A 24,032-nucleotide genomic window follows, 5' to 3' on the forward strand; every position below is an offset into this window, starting at 1 on the left:
AGCTTTCTCCTTTCCTTAAATAGATATACTGTGTAGAATACTATTTTTTTATTCTAAAAATAGTGTTGGGGTTTTAATGAGCGTCTATAAAAACACTTTCAACTCAGAATAGAAATGGAGAGCGCCACTTTCTTTGTTGGAACCTAATTGAATAATGAATGTAGAAAGACTAGCCACTTTTAACGTACTCTTCTCCCTTTCTCTCTCCCCTCACTTCCCAGTATTCTCGCCGCCCAGCAGTCAAGATTCTGGCTTAGTTTCCCTCTCCAGCAGCTCTCCTATTAGTAACGAGAGCACAAAGGGAGTGCTTGAATGTGAGCCTGCGTCCGAGCCCAGCAGCTTTACAGTCACTCCCGTCATCGAGGAGGACGAGTGAGCGGTGTCCCCTGCCGATGGCGGTTCACTTGGAATAACAGGCTTATTCCACTTTCCATGGGGTTTGTTAATATTTTGCATTGACTCATGCTGTCTTACTGTTGAGAGTGTGTTTGGTTTATATTCCTTAGAGTTTAGTCCAGAGGCTATAACACATTTGTAATATTTTAGGGTCCATGACTACCATCTGCAAGATTTAAGTGCTTTGCTCACGGAGTTTAAATAATAGTGTTCATTTTTTAATGACATTAGTTTCATGTAGTTTTCAAGAAGAAAATTCATTCAGGTGAAGTTATTTGTGTGCCTCTAAATGAGTCATAATTAGATGTTTTAGTTTTAGAATGAAATCTTAGGTGCCTTAGGGTTTTAAGTTTTTTTTTTTTTTTTTTTTTTTAACTTGCAAAGATATAAATTTAGCCAAATTACCTGACGAGTGGGAAGGGCAGGCAAAGTTAGTGATTTTTTTTTAGAAGTCTGCTAAATGGATATATTGTGTGTGTTGCTGTTGGAAATAGCCCCACCGCATCTTCCCAATCCAAAACGTAACTGAAATATAATCAGAAAAATTAAAACCTGTAAAAATATCTGCGTTTTTGGTAAAGGGGGTAATTTGAAAACAATGCAATTTAAAGTAACCTACCTTAGTGACGCAGAGTTCCTGAGTGGTGTTGGTAGAATGAGTTTGTCATACATTCTTTCTACTCCTGGAAAAAAATGGATGGAGTCTCGACTGTTTTGTAACCCTAGGTTGTAATCTGATTTGGAAGTTAAGTACATCTTTAAAAGTTACTACAGATTTGAGTTCATTATTTTGTTAAAAATTGCTATGGAGCACTCTCTTATGTAACAGAAGCCATACTGAAATGAAACTAGTCTAAAAAAAAATTCATTGTTCTGCTTAGTTGCAGCTGTACCTGAAATAAAAATGTTATTGATGACTGAATTTTCTTGTGTGTATATTTGGTGAGCGGTATTAAACAGGAAAAAAGAAATTACTTGTATTTTCTTCGCTCTGTGCTTTGAAAACATCTATTTGATTTCACCCCCATCTGTTGTAATCAATAACCTGACCATCTTGTTTTTTATTAAATGCACTTACTCTTAATTTCATCCACCAGTGGTTTTAGAGAGAATAATGTGGAGTTACCTATATAGGTTTGACGTTATAAATCACTTCTTGGGGCTGAATCGTATAGCGGTATCGATTGATCCTGATATATCACAGAAATTTACTGTCACTTCTGTTTTCAATTAAAGATACAATCAGTCAGATAATGACTTAATTGGATTTTACAGAAGATTGAGTTTTATTGCCCAGTGCTTTACGAGTTTAGTTAAGGAAGATCATTTTATCACACTTGTCAGGCTGCTGCTACTGCAGCCGTGTGCCCTTCGGCGGGCGGCAGTAGCTGTAGCTATTGGGACGGCTACGGCAGAGGCTGCGGGCGCGTGGGGAAGGGAACCGGACCGCGGAATCGCCACCTCCAAAGTGTTCCTAGTGGCCTTTTGGCAGATGAGGATCACGCGCTTAGCTTGCCCGTGTGTTCGCGGGCCCCATGCACACTGCCCCCTCCATTTCTTTAGGTCTGGCTTTTGAGGATCCCAGAGTCTTGCAGCTCCCGCCATTCCGCAGACAACCCCAGGATACTAACTGTGACCAACGGGGTGGTTGGAGAAGCTCGGCACGCCGCCTAAGTGGGAAAGTGTCCCCTCTCAGCACTTCCCCCTTCAGTACCCCTCCATTTCTGGAAAGTCAGACAAGGCCCAGATAGGCTCTAGCGCACTGTCAGCCTTGACTGGGCACCTTTTGGGCCTCTCGTGAGCCCCGAGAGCCAGGTTTGGCTCGGCAGAGCAGGCGTGGGCTGTGCAGGCAGTGCGTATTCCGGCTGCCTGCGCCCTAGGAACTAGGCCTGTACAGTGGGCAGCATCCACCCTTTCAAGAGGCCCTTCTAAGCCCACCGGTCTCGCCTAACGCCAAGTTTGGTGCTGCCTCCGAGTAGCCACCCGGGGGGCCCTGGAAGGGCCACTGCCAGCGGGAGGGCGGGGCCCTGGACCTCCGCAGGCCAGGCAGGGTCTCAAGCTGAGAGGGGTCTGGGGCCTTCCTCCCACGCCTAGTGGGATGGGATGACGCTCAGGTTTCCTCGGTGGTTAGTCTTGCCCCAGGAGAGTGCAAGACAGGCCCAAGGCCTGGCTTAGGGGGATTGGGTTATGAATGTCCAATTCTAAACACAACGTAGAGAGCCCAGACAGTACCAAGACGGCTGGATTTTAACTGTCTTTTAATAAACACATTCTAGGAGCGGTCAGTTTGTCAAAGCTCTGCCCCCCCTCCCCCGCGGGCAGGGTCCATGGTGTGTGCTGTACAGGAGTGAGGAGAACGCATCTGTGCAAGTGTGGGCGTGGCAGGCGTTCTGTGCCTGCCCAGCGGACTGCGGATTAGCCCAGACAGCCTTGACAAGTTTTGCAGATGTTTGGCTGCTTCGGTGTGGGGAAACCAAGGCAGGAGCGCCAGGCCTAATTCTCCTGGACTCTCGGCGAGCGGCGGCTGCGCCACGAAGGGCTGGAAGCAAAGGCAGAGCGCGCTTTCCCCCAGGCCGCATCCAGCTGCCGCAGTGGCTGACAGCACGGGTGACCCCTCCCGGCCTCCAGCGCACTTGACCCTGGGGCCAACAACCCACCTTAACAAGCAGGCGGCTGGGTTTGCGACAACGCCCTGGGCCTTTGGCTCACATTCCAATTAGTGCCCTGCAGGCCTGGGGCCCAGGACGCCCTTGGTGACACTCGCTTTCTTGCTGCCACCACGGTCATACCCGCAGCCGGGGCTCCTTCCGCTGTACACAGTCGGGGACAGGGTTGGGAGTCAGACCCACCTGGCCCGCACCGACATTTCCCTCGGTCCTTGTGGAAACAAGACTCGCGCCCGCCCTCGGCCGCCGGTGGCTGACGCCTGTAATCCCAGCCCTTTGGGAGGCCGAGGCAGGCAGATCACTTGAGATCAGGAGTTCGAGATCAGCCTGGCCAACGTGGTGAAACCGCATGTACTAAAAATACAGAAATTAGCCAGGCGTAGTGGTGCACGCCTGTAATTCCAGCTACTCGGGAGGCTGAAGAACAAGAATCGCTTGAATCCGAGAAGCGGATTGCAGTGAGCCGAGATCGCGCCACGGCACTCCAGCCTGGGCGACAGAGCGAGACTCCGTCTCAAAAAATAAATTAAAAATGTTAAAATGCAGCCCCCTCCGCTCCACTTGAACTTTAATGCTCAACCGGTTCCCCACGAATGCGTGTATTGCATCGCATTTTGACGTTTTGCATCAAGTCGCATTAATGGCGCTTTTGAGAACGCGTCGTCGCGCTTTACTAAGAAGCCCTAAGGGCAGCCTGTCGAGGGGTGGGGAATATTCCTTGGCTTCCCCCGCTAGGCCACGTACGCCAGGCGGGTTAGAGTCGTGGCTGCCTGCCCGCGCGCCGCTGCCCCTCTGGGAATTTTGCGCGGGAAACTGGCGTGGGCCCTGGCTCTTCTACGCCCTCAGCGCACACGCGGACTAGGCCTTAGACCCACAGCCTTCCAGGCCCCGCGCCTTAGAAGCTGGGCCACGGCCAACCGTTCGTGAATCTCGCCTTTAAAAGACGTCCCCTTAACCCTCCCCTGTCCGCCTGCCGGAAGAAGCGTGGACCCGCCCCTCCTTCTCCACTTGTTTCAGTTCCTCCCCTCGCCGCCCCCGCAGCCCTCCAGTCCAAACAACCAGCAAACCAAACTTCTCCACAGTTCAAAGCCGCGGCCCGCGGCGCCGGGGAGGGAGGGAGGGGCAGGCGGGGCGCGTCTGGTGGGCGGGACCCCTAGCGCTCCGGAAGTTGCCCCGCCCTGAAGGCTCCGGCGTCGGGAAAGTGAGGGGAGGGCCCAGGCCTCTGTTGGACCGGGTGGGGCGTCCCTCAGCCTAACTACTGCCAGTTCCCGCGTCTCCGCAGGGCGCCTCTGCCTGGCTTCCAGGCTAAGTTCGCGCCCACTCTTCCTGGGGTGCTGGCGGCGCGGGCTGTTTCCCCTCTTTTCCTCGGGCCTGTGAAGCCCAAAGCTTTCCTAGAAGCGCGCACAGCCGCCTGCTTTCCCCGCGGCTGGTCTTTGTTCAGGGACTGCAAGGGAGGAGGCGGGAGGCGGGTGAGATTTTTTTAAAAGTGGCCTGTCCCGGGGAAGTGCCCCAGAGCCCTGAGAGCCAACGTTCTGAGGAAAAGAAACTTTCCTTGTCCCTTAGTGTTGCTTACATTACCTAAAAGTATTTCCTCAGCCTCTGTGTTTAAAAGTCGCAGGGGAAAGACTATCTTAAGATTTAAAATCAGCGCTGCGCATCTTACCTTGGTGGAGACGTGTTTTCTCCTTCGCACTTAAGGTAGACGGTATGCGACCCGTCACCCCCCGTCCCAAGACGGTGTGGGGACTTGGCTGACGCCCCCAGCCGGACTCACGCCCTCCTACTCCTCCGCGTTGGGTCCGCTGCTGGCGCTCCTGACTGGGGGTCGAGGCTAGACCGGACAGGCGGCTGACCCCAAGGCCTCCCGGGGCCGCCGCCCAGCGGGGAGCGCCCCAGGCGCGCACTTTTCCAGTTCCTTGGAAAGCGCGGGGCTGAGGTCGCGGCTCTGGGCCCTCGGATGCAGCCGTGCAGTAGCGACACCTCAACCCCATAAAAGGCGGGCGCGGTCTTGTATCCGGGCTGGGTCTGAGGAATCCGCAAGGTTGAGAGCGTTGGCCCTAGGTGTGAGCCTCTGCTGGCTTCGACGGTTGGAGAACATGAAGGACCTGGCTGCTGCTGCCCGGTCGGCTTAGAGCCAGCAAAGTAACAGGCCGTTCTGCTCCCCGTTTGTTCCAAAAGGCCTCGGCACGTGGGGATCTCGAGCAGGCCTCCGACTGGGGCCCGTCTCCTTCCCTTCCAAAATTGTGTGGGGACAAGACAGTCCAGGACCTTCCCCACTGTTCAGCGGTGTCCCCCGGCTGCTCTACGCGGGTTCAGTCATCTCCCCCACCCCAGGCGGCCTCTGCTCTCCACCCCTGGCCCCGGAGGGCGGCTTCGGGGATCTCATGGGGGGTTTGCATGAGTCTGTCCCCAACCGACTGAGGGAGAACGAGGACATTATTGCCATCTTCAGAAATTGATTGCTGGATGGCCTACCGCCTGGCTAGACTTCCCCAATCCCTTTCAATTTGAAGCCGGCCGAAGAGCGAGGTCGAGAAGCTGACCGGGTGAGAGCTGAGTAGTTAAGTTCACACAAGGAGAGGGGATACGTTTTCCTGCTTTCACAGGGGTCTCTACACGCTCCAGTTTCTTCTAGCATCTGCCTGCACCGACATCACGGTGGTCGCAATGAAAACAGTAAAATAGGAACCTTGACACCGCCCTCCCCGACACACACACACCCCGCCACTTCCATGAGAACCCAGCAGAGAATTTCCTGTTACACAACCGCGACAATCGGAAACTGTCGTTTTGATTACGTATTAGTTGGATGAGGAGCACCTACGAGAACTCCCAAATCTGGAGTCAGAACATCCTGACTTTCTCAGCAAAGGCACCTGCATCCTGAGCTTTTACATATACACACACCCAGCGATATTTCGTGCTGAGAAAGACCCACAGATGCACACTATTTTTCCCTCTTCCACTGTTATCTGCCACAGTTCTAGTTAATTGCGGTTTGAGAACACACACCATCCAGAGGAGAGCACCAGTGGATCTAGTCTAGTGAGGTTACATTTACTTGTAATCCTCCCCCTTCCCTTTCCAATTTCTTTGATGATTTTTCCCATACGTGTGTAAGCTACGGGGACTTAGTAGAAGCAGGCCGCTCCTCCTCAATGTGATTTGGACCATATGCTTCCTACATTCATTCCCGCTCAGGCTTTTCTCTGCAGTAACTGCTAACACGTTATAGTCACCTTGAAATTTCCTCTGCTATTTTCCAATTAAAAGCTTAATAGCCCTGGAAACGGAGTTCATGTGGTGAAGTTTACCATAGCCCCTTGTTCTGAAAGGCTTTCTGCTGGGATCCCATTATGTGCTTGAATAAACCCTTTCTGCAAACAGAAATGGGACTCGGGGTTGTCAGGTGTTGGGTTACAATAGACTTTGAGGCAGGGGACATTTTACCAACATAAATACAAACCTGTCCCTATAGGGAGATGTTGTCAAATACTGGGATATGGAAAACATTCCCATCAAATATGAGAAAAGGATTACTGCACTATATCAAATGAGTATTTAGATCTCAGCCCCCGATGTGCACCGGAGTGAAACGGGCCCCAGGGACCAAATAATGCCAGACTGTTTGAGTGGCAAGGAGTTAGGGTGGCTAGGTGACCAAGGGAGAAACGGGGAAGAGGGGTCGCCTTGGTAGTGAGAATGCCCCCACAAACCTGGTGCAGAGCTCTTCTGCTTTCCTTTTAAAAATTTATTCATGCTCAAGTTCTTTCTACTCCCTGGTTTCACTGACCATTTGAAGAAAATCGGAAGAAATTTGGTTTTGAAAAAAGTCGTTGATCCCCACGTTTCCAAGAGACCCGGAGGTTTCAGCGCGATAGTTTTCAGATAAGGTGTCATTCGTGGCCCTGTATACCTCAGCGCGTTAAATGACTCGCGTCCAGCTCCTCACTTCCTAGCCTCGGGCCTACAGGGCTGCGGGCGACCTCTGCTTCCTGTTCCCAGAGCTTACGAAATTTCTTCCAGTTGTGCTTTAGGGCTTGCTTTCCTAGAGAAGGCTGAGACTGGAGGAAGGATTAAAGTGGTGGGGGAAGCGGCAAGACCGAGGGGTCCCTACCCCACGCGGCTTTGGAGGATGGCCTCCCACTCGAATGTTAGGGCTCCTTGTCCACACTCCAGGTCAGTCTCCCGCGATCCCCATCTCATGGACGTGTGTGATACGGGACAGCTAAAGGCTTCGAGGGAAACACACAACCGGGTTCGGTTTTAAATCCTCCTCTCCTCCGCGAATCAGCCTTCTAGGCAGAGGGTTGGCTGCTAGAACGCCTGGAGGTGCTTCCCTTGAATTCACAGCAAACATCAGAGGAACGTTTTCGGGTTGTTTGCTTACTTCCAGGGGAGTACGGAGAAAAGGAAGAAAAGCGGCCTCCCGGAGGGATAAGGGCCTCTGTGCCCACGAGGGGTCGGGCATCGCAGCGGACTTGCCCGATTTCATCTAGCATTCGATTCCCCGCCAGGAGATGCGCTTGGTGCAAACACTCTTAGAAGCGTACCCACCGAAGGCTCTGGAACTGCCCCGCTTCGCATAGAACTATTGTGCTGTCCTGCTCCCAGTGTATCCACCTGTTTTGGTTTTTGTTTATTTGCTGATGGGCAGGGGGGAGGGCGAGGGGGAGGGCCTTCCTTGTGCACATATAGCGATAGTCTGCACTAGGCCAAACCGGCTACTCCTGGGAGAATGGGAACACACAAATAATCTAAACGAAGTTTTCTGCTGTCATCTTGTGCAAGGACCCTCTCCCCCAAGACATCTATGACTGGGGTCTGTAGGTTAAGGGGTGAAAAGTGGCCCTATCCCATAACCATAACTAAATCACAGAATCCTTGGGGATCTGAATTGAGTGGCTGGCTCCAGACTTCCGTTTGCTTCCAGTGGCTGCTGGGAGAGAGGGAAGAGATAACTTTGGGGGCGCTAATGTGGCTTCTGCGTCTGCTCCTTGAAAGTTTATACCTGGCGCTTAGCAAATTCTTTCCGGGAACACGTATGTCCCTGACCTTTCAGGATATTGTTTAATATTAAAACATGGAGAGGAGGATCGAAAAGTAAAATTTGCCTGCCAGAAAAAAAAAGAGGGGGGGGGGTTGTCATCCTTGGGCCGGCAGATCTCCACAAACATTTTCTCCCAAAGCAACAAAAGATTAAAAAAACACGTTTTAAAAGGAAATTAAGAAAAGAGCCTAACTTTCCCAAACCAACATCACTCCAATCCCCTATCCTAAACTCCACCCAGGTCTGTGGTGCACCCCCAACACTCCCGTAGGTCCGGGTTCTCCCGGAGCTGAGTTTCTGCAGCCAAACGTCGGGATAAAAGCAGCCTTGGGCTTGGAAAAACGCGGCCACAGCAGGACTGAAGGGAGAAGAGAGAGAAGGGGAGCGGCCACCTCACTCCCTTACATGGACCCCCACCCTCACTCTCGCTGGTCCTCCCCTTCTCCGCCCCGCGAGCACGCCGCGTTCCGGAGCGCTGCAGTCTCCCGCTGCAGGCTCGGGTAGTGGAGAGGACTTGGAGGAGGGGGCCGTGAGCGCCCCCGCGAGCGTGGCCTGGCTGCAGGTGGCAAGGAAGGTGAAGTGCAGGGACCTGAGGGGGGCAAAGGAGGAGGAAGGCGTGGGGCGGGGAGTGCAAGGAGACCGGGACCCCAGGGGTGGGGGTGGCGGTGGGAAGGAGGAGGGGTTGGAGGAGGGCGGCGGAGGAGGTGCTGGGTCCGGCCAGCGCGCGAGGGAACTGCAGACGAGCTGGTTCAGACCTTAAACAGAGCTCTCGCCCGCTCCTTGCAGCCGCCGCTGCGCCTTAGCAAGGGAGGACGTGCCGACTCGGCTGCGCGCCCAAAGCAGCGGCCCGCATTGGGGGTTGGCTGGGCGCGAGCCGGGAGGCCGAGCTGTGAGCGCCGAGGGAGCTGGAGAGACGGCTGCGGCACCTCCAGCCGCTCCGGGGCACACCCAACCGCTGGGGCTACAGGACCAAGGGTCGCGCCGCCCGGAGGCCGCCCCTGAGAGTGCCTCGCAACCCCGCCGTCCAGAGCTCCCTGGACCGCTCCCGCCTCCAGCCAGTCAACTCATCCGGGAGCCTGGGGCATGAACGGCTACGGCTCCCCCTACCTGTACATGGGCGGCCCGGTGTCGCAGCCGCCGCGGGCGCCCCTGCAGCGCACGCCCAAGTGCGCGCGCTGCCGCAACCACGGCGTGCTCTCCTGGCTCAAGGGCCACAAGCGCTACTGCCGCTTCAAGGACTGCACCTGCGAGAAGTGCATCCTCATCATCGAGCGGCAGAGGGTCATGGCGGCGCAGGTGGCGCTGCGCCGGCAGCAAGCCAACGAGAGCCTGGAGAGCCTCATCCCCGACTCGCTGCGCGCACTGCCCGGGCCCCCGCCGCCCGGGGACGCCGCCGCCGCCGCCCCGCAGCCGCCACCGGCCTCTCAGCCGTCTCAGCCGCCGCCGCCGCCGCGCCCTGCTGCCGAGTTGGCCGCGGCCGCGGCTCTGCGCTGGACCTCCGAGCCGCAGCCCGGGGCTCTGCAGGCGCAGCTCGCCAAGCCAGGTAAGAGCGTCTGCGGTGCGGGAGTTTGGCCGGGCGCTTGGGCAACTTCGGAATGCCTGCTGCAGCTCCACCTGGGACGCCTGGAGGCAAGGTTTTGGAAAGTGGGCCTGGCGGAGTTTTCTTTCCCACGCTCCGCCAGGCCGGTGTTTCCTCTCCCGGGAGAAGCCGGCTGAGTCTGGACACAGCGCGGGTGGCACTCGCGCCCGCCGGGAAGGCGCCTCCGGGGAGCCACACCACGGGACTGTGAATCAGGGTCGTCAGGTGCCTTCCCCAGGTTAAAGGGGAACATGTCAGATTGAGCAGGGAGATAAACGGAGTCGAGACGGGACCAAATTAAAACGCAGGCGGGCACACTGCCCTACATGGGGCAGAGTTTCCTGGGCTGCGGGTTTTAGAGGGCCTCGCATTTGGGGGTTGGAATGGGTAGGTGTAGGGAAGGAGCCGAGGCCCAGCCCTGGCTGACTCTGAGCTGCCTGTGCTTCTCGGCCTTGCCCCGCCCAGCCGGCCCGGCCGGGCCCAGGGCCCAGAAAAATTTGAGTGAGGACGAGCATTCCAACTCTGACCCATGGCCTTTCTAGCTTTGCTCCGTGGCGTCCAGACTGTTGTAATTGGTGAAAGAAGTTCCATTTAGCAATGACCGTAAAAAGGTCCCGAAAGGCTTCTGAGCTGATAGCGGGACCTGGTGCGCCAGAATTCACTCCTTTGCAGAACCTCCTAGATCCTTTAACACTGTTCCCCAGGCTGCCCTCAGTTGTCTTCGTGTTTTAAAGAAATAAAAAACAAAATCTGATCCCCCACCACCCATCCGTTTCTCTCCTACAGGCCTCCTGAGCTTGGCAGGCCTGAGCTGGGTCTCTTAGTCTCTCTCCTCCTGGGGAATTTCTAGCTTGCTGTTCTGCCCAGCGCAAGAGCTCTTCTGACGGCTCTTGAAATTCAGTGGACACGTGTTTGGTGTTTCTCTGGGTCAAATGCACAAAGGAAAACGGCCCACCTTCTCCCGGAAGGAGGCATGCTGGAATTAGAATTGGGAAGGTCCAGAGCCCTCCTGTAGGTAGAACTGTGGCAAAGCTGGTACCTACACTGACCTGCCAGCTTCCTAAAGACTACCCTAGCTTCTGGAGAGAGGCTTTCAGGAGCACAGGACTGCTTTGTTTGGATCCTGTGCAGCTGGGGAAACGATGCAGACTCACCTGTTTGGTGGTGAGTCGATGGGTGACTGGCAGGTCCAGTTCTTCTGCCCTTTCAGTCATGCTATCCAGGCCTGAAGCTCTGAGAACAGCCTGTGTGAGAGAAGGGCTGGGAATTTTAAAGATGGAAGAGAGTTTGCTGAACTTGGATTTTGTGGATATTTAATCCAAGTTAGCATATAAACATTTCTCAAGAATGCTCACCAGTCCTCTCTTTTGTCTGTCTCATCTTTTTATATTTATGGATTTGCCACAGAGGAATGAGAGGAGGAGAAAAAGGTTTTAGTGGTTTTTTTTTTTCTCCCATAGGTTTGAACAAGTAACTAGGAGGAGTTTGGTCTCAGCTCTAGAAGTGGACTTGTACCAATATATTTTCTTAATTTTTTTCCATTTCCAGCGTCTCTGGTTCTGTTTCCCCCAGGACTAGAGCAGAGGTCTGAGTTAATATCAGAGGTAGCATTTTGCAGTGGCCACCTGCCCAGCAGCACTCCTGTGATAGGGCATTGGGTTCTGTGGTCTCTGTTCAAGAGGATTCCTTTCATATCCTCTGTTCTTCAGAGTGTTCTTTGGGATAGCCAAAGCTCATGATTTCTAAAGAGTCACAAAACTAAAAACACAACCCCAGGAGGCGGAGGAGTGAGGGCAGGCAGGAAGGCGGAGTAGCAGCTGCAGCAGCAGCAGCAGGATACATGCTTTGGGAGAATAGAAAAAGGAAACGGATTTCAACTGGACAAACCAGAGCTGTGCTCTGTTTTACTCCTACCTAATACTCAGTGATAGCCTGAGCCTTCCAAATTGAAAACAGGTAATTGCAAAAGAGAATAGGATTGAATAGGGGACTGAGGCATCAGGGGGCTCAGATTCCAGCTAGTCACCTGCACCCCATACCTTGCATATTGATGTACATAACTTTTGTTTTCTTCTTTCAATTGATTTGACCCCATAATTCATTTTTTTTGAAAAAGCCAATCACTAATCTGATGGGGAGTGGGGAGAAAGGTAGGAGAATAATAGATAATTGTTTAGGAAGACAAGCAGACAAGTGGATCCATTCTACGCAGTGCTTGTAGGAATAAAGTCCATTTGGGGTTTAAGTTGGAGACAACTGCCCACTGAGACTGCCTGTTGCTATATGTATTACACCCTTTTTGCAGTTGTTCTGATAATGTATTTGTGTATAACAGTCCACGTGTATTTAGAAGGATGTCAGAGCTACTCCTGGATAAGTAGTTCACTATATGTAGAGAGTAAGCAAATCTCTATTGGAATGGTAGGTCCACATGTACATTAAGTAGACAGACCAGCAGAAATCTTTAAATATCTGCTGGCAGTGTAGATCTATTACTTTGTGAACTTTGATTTTAAAATGTGGTTGGTCTTTTTGCAGGGCAAAGGGCCTCTTTAGTACATAGCTGTGGAGAGAGAATTTTTTTTCTTGTATACAAAAACACATAGAGTCTCTCCTCTCAAGAAATCTTTGAGAAAAGCACATGCCTTAAGAAAGTGTATGTTTGCTGTGAATCACTGGAGAAAAACCACCCAGTTTAGGGAGTGATGTATTCACATCAAAACTCAGTTTTGTAACTGGAAGAAATTTTTCTCAAATTTTGCTTTAGATTCTTTAAAGGACTGGGGTTATTTTATCTCATGGTTTAGTATGTTGAACATCCCTTTCAATGTGTGGTGTTTTTAAGGAAATTTTTCATATTCTAGTAGTTTTTACTTCTAGTTATGAAGTTTTCTTTTTTCTTTTTGAATATAGATTTCTCCTGCTCTTTACCATCTATGATGCACCTGGAATTAATTATGAGATTTTGATTGAGCCCAACATTTTGATTTAAGCTATATATTTGCATATACAGATATATTAAGCTATATATCTATTAAAAGCTGTATCTGTAGCTTAAATTTAAATTCTAATATCAGCTGTATATTTTTGTATATATGTATATATACATACACTGTTGAGTTCATTTATTCTTCTAAATTCCCTCTACATTCTTCTCATACTCCTTCTCCCCATGAAAATATAGGAGGCATGAAGATCTTCCAACTGTTAGTGTATCTGAATCAGCAGTCTCAACCAGGCTAGCCAGCCTTTCAGGACGTGGGCTCAAGAGCTGAGGGAAGTTAAGGGTCACCACCAAGGTGAAAAGCTAAAATTACATTCTTGTGTTGTGGCTCTCTTCCCCACCCCCAACTTTTCTTCCAGGGGAGTCTCCTGGGTTGCCTTAGACTTTGGTGTGAAGAGAAGAAAGATCTTTGGCTATAGATTCTTCCTGGGCCTCTATCTGCCATCAAAATGAATATGTACACACATTCTTTTAAATGCTCTTAAAGGGAAAAAGAAATCAAAACTGTAGTTGGTTAGGAATAAGAGAGCAGGATCAAATGGGAAAATAGGATCTTCTTTCTTGTTGATTTACTGAGGGACGGGGGTGGAGCAAACAAGATAACTATGGGGGAGAAATAAGGAGATTTTGGAAAACTGCTTTTATTTTATTTTTCCTCTTGTCCTGCCCCTCCTAGCATCTTTATGCTTGTCTCTGGGCTTTTCTACTCCAGCTTGATTGGGTCCTACCAGATGCACTTCCTTTTTTTTCTTTATTTTTTTCCCAAAGTAAAGCACCTGCAAGTGTAGTGGGTATTACGGAACACTCGTCCAGGCCAGGTTGGGAAACCATCTGACTATTGGCTAGGAGGAAATGAAAAGCAGGAAATACCCAAAAACCATTTATGAAGAAAGTGTACCTGTGAATTGAAAAACAGGTCTCATTTTAAGACAGCTTGATTTAAAGGTGAGTCAAATCAAACCCCTTGACTCAGTTGCATTTTGGAAAACCAAATTTAAAAAACATTTTAAAAAACAAGGGTTTGATTCAGTTGCATTTTAAAAAACACAACACAACCAAATAAAAAGGAATACACATACAGGCACTAAGGTCTCTTCCAAACCCCACCCCAGGGCTGGCTCTTGGGGCTGGGATGCTGCCGCTGCCAGGGAGGGGTCTTTCCAGCTCTTGGCTTGGCTGGTTTGCATGCAGTACAGATGGTGTGTGTGTTGGGGGGCTTGTGGCAACTGGCCCAGGACTGGTACCCTGGCCACAGCGGGCTCAAGGTAAGGGTAAAGATTGGGGGCAGTGGAGGGGGGACCCTGCGGCCACACTGGACTGCCGCTGTCCCCTTGCACCAGGGGATCGGAGCTGCAGCTGAGCCCAGCTCCTCGACGCCTGCAGGGGCCAGCTCTTTCCTTGCTCACTGTGGGCAGCTCAGGAACCGCCCAGAGACAGCCACATCCCTTGTCTCTCCCATGTCCAGCTCTTGCCACCACTCCCTCTCTGCTCGTCCTGAGCTTCACTACCTGCTCCTTCCCAACGCAGGAGTCCAAAGTCCCGAGGTGAGTTGCCAGCTTTGCAAAAATCATGCAAACAAAAAATAGGATGCCAATATTGCATGGGACATACTTTTACTAGAAATTCTTCATTGTTAATCTGACGTTCCCACTTAACTGGACGTCCTGTTATTTTACCTGGCAACCATAGGCCTCGGCCTTCCTCACCCAGCCCCAGTACCCAAGAAGGTACTGCCTGTGCTCATCTCCTAGTTCTTTCTCTGCAGAGCCTGATCTTCGTGGGACTGGTGTGGGAGAAGCGCTGGGGTCTGTCGTGTGGATCTGGGGACCAGTTGGCAGGAAAAATGAAAGTGTGTTACATATCTAGGAACTAGAGTTCTACTGCCATCTGAGAAAGAACCTCTCCCCACCTCCAAATCACTCCTTGGTGTTATAAATCTGGAGGATGGCCGTGCTCTCGACTTACACAACCAACTTTTCTTTTTCCCTGATGGATGAACTCCCGGGTTTAAAAGATTACAGTAATCACAGGAGGACAGTGTAAATCGAATCTGATAGCAATAACTTTCGGAGAAGGTCAGGCTCAAGTGAAATGTTACCAAGCAACAGGCATTTTGTTTGCAAAATACAATCAAAGAGCATTGATGAGAAATTCTTTGCTGCAGCCAGTCAGCACTTCTGCTAACAACTTTACAGAGAGAAAAGGAATAAATCTTCATAAATCAAAGTCCCAGGAGAACTCGGAGCCCCTTTCTGGAAATGTTGCACTTCTTCCTGACAGGAAAGAGGACTGAGCCCAGTAAAAAGCCATTTGCCTGCCCGCCTACCTCCTCTTCCTCTTTCCTTCTTCCTCACTTATTGCTTTGTTCCTTTATTCCCCCCTTTTAACGTGTTGCAGCCCCTTAGCTATTAGCTGCTTAGGTCCTTGGACCCCCTTGTCTAGTCCTGTGTGGCCCTGATGGTGTATGCATGGACGCTCATGGCAAAGGTGGAGGATGCCGTGGTGGGACAGCTGGTCCTCACAGGTCCACCGCCTTGTGATTGTGCCAGTTATGTCCCACACCAATTTAGTGAGTCATCCCTTTGCCTGAGCAATGCAACACATACTACTGTTCTCAGAAGGGAAACTAAAATAACTAGGTGTGGGTTTTATTTTTTTTTTTTGCATTTTATTGTATAAACAGCTGTAAAAGGCACATTAAGTACCAAATAACAGTCATAATTGTGAAAAACTTAACACCCAGCATATCAATTCTTTACATCTCCAATCTCTTGATTACAACAACTAAGCAGACATAAATTTTACAGAGCAGGGATCAGTGTTCCACTTTTTTCCCACTATTACTTTGTTTAGTTCAGCATATATCTCTGGCATCCATAATCTTTATATGTGAGCATTTAAAACAATAGTGCCTCCTGTGAAGACACCATGGTCTGCCCAGCTGCTATCCTTGGAGTTATTTGCTGTATTCCACTGTAAAATATGACTAACTGTAGCTTACTTGGAATTTTACAAAAGATTACTTAGTAATCTGTAAGCCTCTCAGTGAGCAGGAGGCAATGCTTTGATCATCTCTGTATAATTTTACCCAGCACCGTACATGAGAGCATAGTAAGGCATTTGTTAAATAGATGGATGATAGGCAGGTACATTTTTGAAGGTACCAAATAAACATGTAGATTTGTAGGTAATTTCTCCTCTGCTTCTTGGAAAGTATTTCCTTCTGAGTCAAGAAGGAAATAAAAACTAAATTTTTACAAAATATATGAGGTCCACAGTTATAAACCATACTTTCTTAAGCCCAGTCCTATCTCTAGTAATATTCCCCCAAAATATTAGTGTCAAGGAACCACTCTGATTGCTTCATACATTATTAATTCAGTGTTGTTAATGATTTTTTAAAAAGCAAAGCATGGCTTGTGTGTGTGTGTGTGTGTGTGTGTGTGTATGTGTACATGTATATATATATATATTTTCACAACCCTCCCCCACCCCATCAACCCACCCAGGAAGAAAGGAAGGTTTTTAGAGTGAGATCATACCCTGGTGTTCTTTAGATCTTCAACTATTCAGATTTTTTTTTTTATTCATCACTTTCAGTGTGAGATAAAGATAACAGAAAATGTGAAATGTTTGTCTGTGGTTAGAATTCTGACTAGGCAATGGTCTCCTGTGGAAGTTCATCCTGCTTGGGCTCCCTCCCTTGCCCGGATGAGGATATGACAATCTATGTTTCAGAATGCATGACGTGATTTCAAAAGGGCTGGGGGAGTCCAGAGCCTTTTGAGCTAGGAAATATTCCTCTCTTGCTAATTTTTCTGTGTTTTCATTCTGTATGTAAGAACTATTTTATTTTTGTAGATATAACTGGATATAATGGATACAGCCTGTAACATCTAAGTCAGAAAGATTTTTCACTTTTATGCATCTTGAGTAGAATGTTTGTTTCTCATATGTGGTAGACTTTCTCAAAGTATTTCAAATTACACATTTTTTTTTTTTTACTAAATTGCATTTTCATATGAAAAACTTCCCTAAAGAAAGTTACATGTTCAAACTATAATTTTAGATTGAAAGTCACTTTTATAAGTGTTTATTTTCTCTCCTTAGCTAAAAGTCTTGTACCAAAAAAAAAAAAAAAAAAAAAAAAATTATGTTGTCATCTTGTGGCATATATTTTGAAGTTGGTAGCATTGTTATCTGTAGAAAAACTTTTCCTTTCAATTGAATATCTACTTCTTTTAAAAACCTTTTTTACCCTAGTGCAGTTTAAAAGAGATGGCTATAAGTGTTTCTGCCCCCATGAAATATATAATAGAAGAGTGAATATTTAGTAAGATTTTTTAAATAGCTACATGTTTAGCGATAGAAACAGCATACTCATCACTTTCAATAATATTTGTAATATTTGATAAAATTGATACTTCCTCGTTTGACTAATAGTTTTGACTTTCTACACCCATCTACCAGGGGCAAAAATATTATCAGTTGAAATACACTCTTAATGTCTTAGGAATTAGGGTTTCAGTTTCAAGAAGAAAGAAGGCAAAATGTTTCAGGATTATTTCCTATTTTATTTTGTTAGTTGGGAGTTTCACATTTCTATGTCTGAAAAAGCCTTTGTGTTTTAAACCAACTAGAATGATTTGTAAAGTTTATTTAGGAAATAATCTTGAGATGTAAAGAAATACCTGTTATTATACTTTATCACTGGGCTCAAAACTCACCCTCTATAATTACTTGTGCAAGTCTGTATTTATAATAGAATAATTTACAATACAACCAGTACTAGACACCATAGTGCCACAAAATTGCAGGCATTGTATATTCTGCCCTTCAGAAATGTTGTTTGGTGAATTATTCTTGGTGGGAAGTTAGAGGCTAGTCTTCCTTTGCCTGGTTTTAAAGCTCCAAAAACCTAGATGTTGATGGAGATTCCACTCACCCAGCACTCCTTAGCAGGACTTTGGTGTGGCTCTGGTGCATGAACCTCACAGGTGTGCTCTCCTTGTTGCTTCTTTCATCATCTTTGTCTTTCCTTTGAACACAGTATAAACAGTGCTAAGCTCAGCTGGTTGGTATACCCTGAATTTGTAGATTTGATTCCTGAGACATCCTTTTAGCTTTTCTCATATTTTGGGCACAGCCAGATACCCTGTTGGAGTGGGTGATCAACACAGAAACCTGCGGAGAGAGTATGGAGGATTCAGCATAATCTATCCATCACCACTCCTTGACAAGCAACCAGAAGTGCATGATGCACTAGCATGTCCCAGTAGCAGGGCAAAGGGTAACACAACAAAATGAGAAAGTGACTTTCACAGTTTGAGAATTCACAGTTGCTAAACAAGCTGGCATCGATATAAGATTCCACTACCATCTGTTCCAAAGAAAATAGGAAAATAGGTACAAAGTGGAATTGTGTTTTGTCAGAGTTGTAATCCTGTAATCCTGCTGAATCCTGTATTCAGTTGATTGGGATGGTATATCTGTTGCTACCTTGGAAAAAAAAAAAGACTACATTTTTATAATGGTAGAGTTATTAGGTTAGTGGGAACCTCATTCCGTAATTCTCCTTTAAGTTAGCCTTCTGCTGTGTGATCCACTTTCTTCTGAAGCATGAAGTGTACTGTGGAAGAGTCAATTTGGTTGATAGACCTCAAAAAACATTTCCTAATATGTTTTCAGTGTTTGAAACTTTTCCAAAGCGGGGGCAGGGGTACCTTTTAAAACACAGAGCTATTTGGTTCACACATTTCTTTTAAAAATAGTTGAGCTTTAAGCTTTCCAGCTGTGCTTATGTACCTTTTATTCCCAAGAAGGACCATTTGTTTCTCTTGCTTTAAAAAATCTCTTCATTATCTCCTCGTTACTGTGACACCGTATGACATATTTTTTCTTTTTTTATTGTGGTAAAGTATACATAATATAAAGTTTACAGTTTTAACCGTATTTAGGTGTATAATTCAGTGGCATTAAGTTTATTCAAAATGTTGTGTAGCCATCACCACCATCCATTTCCAGAACCTTTTCATCATTCCACACAGAAACTCCATACCCATTAAACAATAACTCTCCATTCCCTTTTCCTCCCAGCCCTTGGCAACCACCTTTCTACTTTCCCTCTGAATTTGCCCATTCTTGGTATCGAATATAAGTGGAGTCATACAGTATTTGTCTTTTTGTGTCTGGCGTATTTCACTTAGCCTAATGCAGTCAATGTTCGTCCATGTTATAGCATGTATCAGAATTCCATTCCTTTTTGAGGCTGAATAATATCCCACTGTGTGTGTGTGTGTGTGTGTGTTGTGTGTGTGTACCATGTTTTGTACATTCATGCATTGATGGACATTTGGGTTTTTTTCTCCTTTTGGCTATTGTGAATGCTGCTGCTATGAACATTGGTATGTAATGTGTGTCATATTTGAGGCTTAGCAAATGCTGCAAGGCCCTGTTTGCTTTTTCTCCTGCATGTGCGTCTTATTTCCCCAGAAGATAAAGTCCATAATTTAGGTGTGAGTCTTACACTTGTTGGTGTTTTTCATCCTTTATTCTGTTTCTCCCAGTATCTTGCAGAAATATAAATACTTGGTGCTGATCATAGTAATGTAGGCTAAAGTTAAAAAAAGAAGAAAACTCTTTAGAAGTACATAGTACTTTAAAGAAGTACTTTATGTCCATACCGTATTTATATGGGGAGAGTATTTGACTTGTTTTTCCAATTTCCGAAAGTGATAGTATATTTACATATATTATCAAGTGTTTTCAATTGTTTAATAATTTTCAAATGTTTAATAATAGAGTAACAGCCAAGAAGTATGTATGGGGTCATGAGTCAGGAAAATTTAAATACATCTAGCTGATTATAAAGTAAATCTATAGAAGCCTTTTTGTTGCTATATTTCTCTTTTGGATCAAGGACATGAGTTCAAATGCTATATGAGTTCAAATACTCAAGAGATAAAAGCTGGGTCTCCCATCCTAAGAAGTCGTAGGAGAGAATATGTCAAATTTCTCTTACAAAAATAGTCATTCTACAATAGAGTCTTTGTCACAGAGTCATTATATAAAGTGAAGATGGCTTAAGTTTGTGCTGCAAATGAACCTCTCATTAGAAATCTTACATTTTGTATTAAAAAAGAAGCAGTTAAAAAAAAAGAAAAAAGCAGTTTAATTAAAATGCAAATTTGGTATAAGTATGAATTCCTATCAAATTTATGTTGACACTTGCACTGAGGTAATTTAAGAATGTTTTAAAATTATTTACTTATGTTTGCCACATATTTATTGCTTTATGAAGGACCAAAGTTTTGTTTTTTGGTTACACTTAGATATATCCTGTATTAGAAGAATGTTCATAAGTGGGCCTTTAAGACTTTTAAAATAAACAACAAGTGTAGGAGAAGATGGCTTCTACAAGCTGCTTTGATAAAATTTCACCAGCTGGCTATCTGTACATAAACAGGTGTGCTCACAAAAAAGGCAACAATGAGGCCATTCAGGTAGGGCAGCAGCAAACACAGGCAAAGCAATTGTTTACAACCCAACAACCAGGTCATTAATAATTTTCATCTTTTGGGCTTGCACAATGGCTGACGCCTGTAATCCCAGCACTTTGGGAGGCCGAGGCTGCTAGCTCACCGGAGGTCGGGAGTTTGAGACCAGCCTGATCAACATGGAGAAACCCTGTCTCTACTAAAAATACAAAACTAGCCGGACATGGTGATGCATGCCTGTAATCCCAGCTACTCAGAAGGCTGAGGCAGGAGAATTGCTTGAACCTGGGAGGCGGAAGTTGCGGTCAGCTTAGATCGTGCTATTGTACTTCAGCCTGAGCAATAAGAGTGAAACTCTTTCTCAAAAAAAAAAAAAAAAAAAAAACGAATTTTCATCTTTCGATCAGTTACCCTGGCTTTGAGTAGCCACAGCCAGTGCATGTTTCAAAAAAGGATAAAACTCGGCTGGGCACAGTGACTCATGCCTGTAATGCCAGCACTTTGGGAGGCCGAGGTGGGCGAATCATGAGGTCAAGAGATTGAGACTATCCTGGCCAACATGGTGAAACCCTGTCTCTACTAAAAATGCAAAAATTAGCTGGGTGTAGTGGTGTGCACCTATAGTCCCAGCTACTCAGGAGGCTGAGACAGGAGAATTGCTTGAACCCAGGAGTCTGAGGTTTCAGTGAGCCCAGATCACATCACTGTACTCCAGCCTGGTGACAGAGTAAGACTCTGCCTCAAAAAAAAGGATAAAACTCAATTTGCATATAGCTTGCTTCTACAAAATATGTTTCTTTATTATAAAGGCCTGTTAGAATTTACTACTGCAAAGCAAACCCTTCTGACTTACTCTTTTCTGTGTGCTGAGCCCTGCAATATTACCAGACATTAGGTAAAAATATTCTTAGGTCAACATGTTAAATTTGCAACTGGTTTACTTTATAGCAGGTATCTGCTTTATTTGAGAAGCTTTTTTCCCTTCTTCTTCTTTTCATATAATACAAAATGGTATCTTCAAATTTCACTGGCTTAAAAAAAAAAGCATCTTCAAGTCTTTTCCATGAACTTCACCAACAAAACCGTTCAGGGACACGTATCTGCCTCATGCCAGCTGTGGCTGTGGATCGTGATGATGCATTGTTTCATTGATGGATAATGCTCCCGTGCAGTCTCTAGCCCTTTCTAGCCACTTCCTTTTTCCTCTCCAGCAACTTATCCTGCCATCCAGAATTCAGAGCTGGTTTTGTTTGCTGTCTAGCTCAAGTTATTGGCAACCAAGTTTGCCAGTCCCTCAAGTGGCTTCTTACGAAAGATTTCAATGGGTAGAGTTATCTTTCACTTAGCAATTGAATTAGCTCGCTATTGTACATGGTAACCTGATGAAACACACTGATTGGTTCATAAGACATATTTAACACAAAATCAGCCTATGGGAAATAGATTTAAAATATTAAAATTCCCTGTGGTTATCTGGATGGTGCTGTCCCTAGATTACAGCTGGGGACCTCATTTGCAGAAGAAGAGCTGGAGGACAAGCTGAGCTCATTTTCCTGTTTCTCCCTGAGCTTTGCTCTTCCAGGAGTTTCCCGCGGTCCCACAGACACTCCTAATTGAGATTGTCACTGCTATGAAAACCATATCTTCCGTGGTTATGGGTTCATGTAGCCGTTCCATGATGAAGACAAGCTTCCTTGCCCAAAGCATTCTAAGGAGTCACTCTGATTTCTAGCCCTTTATTTAGAGGTTTTTTTTTTCTTTTCATTTGCCAGTGACATAGTTCAAATTTTTTTAAAAAGGCTTGTAGTATATTATGACCCACTGGGATGCATTTGCTCTTCCAAAAAGCACGTGTACAGGCTCTTCTGAGCACATCTGTTCCTCTTTATGCACACCAGGAAAAGATTAACTCAGCTGTTCTGTTTTTCAGATTTGGCTGAAGAACGACTTGGAGATGGCAGCTCAGCAGACAATACAGAGGTCTTCAGCGACAAGGACACTGACCAGAGGAGTTCCCCAGATGTGACAAAGAATAAGGGCTGCTTCACCCCTGAGAGCCCTGAGATAGTGTCTGTGGATGAAGGGGGGTATGCTGTCCAGAAAAATGGAGGCAACCCTGAGAGCCGCCCTGACAGCCCCAAGTACCACGCGGAGCAGAATCACCTCCTGATTGAGGGCCCCTCGGGGACTGTTTCTCTGCCCTTCAGCTTGAAAGCCAACAGACCACCACTCGAAGTGTTAAAAAAGATATTCCCCAATCAGAAGCCAACAGTGCTTGAGCTCATCCTCAAGGGCTGTGGCGGGGACTTGGTGAGTGCCGTGGAAGTCCTGCTCTCCAGCCGATCCTCAGTCACGGGAGCAGAGCGAACTTCCGCAGAACCCGAGAGTCTAGTGTTGCCCTCCAATGGGCACATCTTTGAACACACCTTGAGCTCCTACCCCATCTCGTCTTCCAAATGGTCTGTGGGATCAGCCTTTCGAGTCCCAGATACGTTGAGGTTTTCTGCTGACTCTAGTAATGTTGTCCCCAATCCCTTGGCCGTGCCTCTGCAGCACCCTTTCCCCCAGCCACCCCGGTACCCGCTGATGCTGAGGAATACTTTGGCGAGAAACCAGTCGAGCCCCTTTTTGCCCAATGATGTCACCCTGTGGAACACCATGACGCTGCAGCAGCAGTATCAGTTGAGGTCCCAGTATGTTAGTCCTTTCCCCAGTAACACTACCAGCGTCTTCAGAAGCTCACCAGTCCTTCCTGCCCGTGCCACTGAAGACCCTCGGATTTCCATCCCTGATGATGGGTGTCCAATTGTGTCAAAGCAGTCCATGTACACCGAGGACGACTATGACGAGAGGTCTGACTCCTCGGACTCGAGAATACTCAACACATCATCTTAAAGTGGTGCTGGATGGGTGGCGGCCAGGTGACGTTTTCTGTGCATTTTGACCCTGAGGCATCTGAGGAGAGGCCACATCTTGTGTATATCCTTTCCTTCTGTTTGACAAAGTGACTGTGCTTGATTCTATACATTAGCAATAAAAACATAACTTATTTAACTTCTTGCACTTCACTGGAAAATGCCAAATAGCTCTGCTCTGTGGCTTTAGTGCTGAATGTTTATTGTAAAAGAGAGTCTAATGTTAAGAATAGTCTTGGGAAGGCTGGGTCCATGGAACATTTATTTGGGGATGTAAAGCTGAAGGTCAGCCTTGCACCTAAACCCAACCTGGAATGTTAAATGAAATTATATACTTGAATGCAATTTTGTAAAAGTGGATTCCTCAGGATATGTGAAACCTAAAGGAAGTGGTTCGGTTGCAAATGGACTATAAACAGGGACATTATATTCTTATGCTAAAAATCCTTGCATTTTAAAGAGAGATGCACTTAAGAATAGAGTGAACTGCCTCATATGCTTATTTAGGCTTGGACAGTTTTCAGAGACAAACTCCATTAAGAATTACTCCTTTCACATGGCTGAATCGATATATGTGTAATGTCAATGTAAAACCAATCACAGCTGTGAACTGCATGAAATGTATTGTGAAACGAACACAAGATTAAGCTTTGTCGGGTTAATATAGCATGCTAAGGACTCTAGAAAAAAAATAAATAAGGAGATGAGCTTGGTTTATGTCATTTCTACTTGTAGAAAGAGGATCTCTAAAAATAGAAACGATGTAAAAACGACTTACTGATGCATGGATTAGGAATCAAAGTATCAGTTAAACGAGGCGTTCCTGAGAAATATGAATGGCAAAGTTTTAGGGCTGCATTCAGAAACACAGATAATTTGTTCAAGAATGGAGTTAATTCCCTCTATTCTCTTCGACACATACTTAT

The 24,032-nt window shown here is 46.8% G+C and overlaps 2 protein-coding genes across 2 annotated transcripts in view; both read left to right on the forward strand.

Moving 5' to 3' along the window:
- DMRT1 (doublesex and mab-3 related transcription factor 1) overlaps nt 1-1,318 on the forward strand; it is a 113,015-nt gene extending 111,697 nt beyond the window's left edge. The window contains exon 5 of the mRNA XM_032291004.1: nt 222-1,318. Coding sequence (XP_032146895.1) covers nt 222-376 — 155 coding nt within the window. The 3' untranslated portion in view covers nt 377-1,318. The remainder of the gene's footprint in view (nt 1-221) is intronic.
- Nucleotides 1,319-8,782: 7,464 nt separating this feature from the next.
- DMRT3 (doublesex and mab-3 related transcription factor 3) lies at nt 8,783-23,814 on the forward strand. Its single transcript, XM_032290787.1, has 2 exons — nt 8,783-9,655; nt 22,122-23,814. Exons 1-2 carry the CDS (start codon nt 9,196-9,198, stop codon nt 23,084-23,086), a joined length of 1,425 nt encoding a protein of 474 aa, XP_032146678.1. The 5' UTR covers nt 8,783-9,195; the 3' UTR covers nt 23,087-23,814.
- Nucleotides 23,815-24,032: the final 218 nt, after the last annotated feature.

The sequence above is a fragment of the Sapajus apella genome, unplaced genomic scaffold (genome assembly GCF_009761245.1).
Source record: "Sapajus apella isolate SASKATOON/1434 unplaced genomic scaffold, GSC_monkey_1.0 scaffold24, whole genome shotgun sequence".
Taxonomy (NCBI): Eukaryota; Metazoa; Chordata; class Mammalia; order Primates; family Cebidae; genus Sapajus; species Sapajus apella.

Excerpts from the sequence above, each read along its gene's own strand:
- DMRT3 (XM_032290787.1), top strand. The coding sequence starts at position 9,196 with ATGAACGGCTACGGCTCCCCCTACCTGTACATGGGCGGCCCGGTGTCG. Across the intron at positions 9,656-22,121 it reads GGCGCAGCTCGCCAAGCCAG|ATTTGGCTGAAGAACGACTT; the intron begins GTAAGAGCGTCT and ends TCTGTTTTTCAG.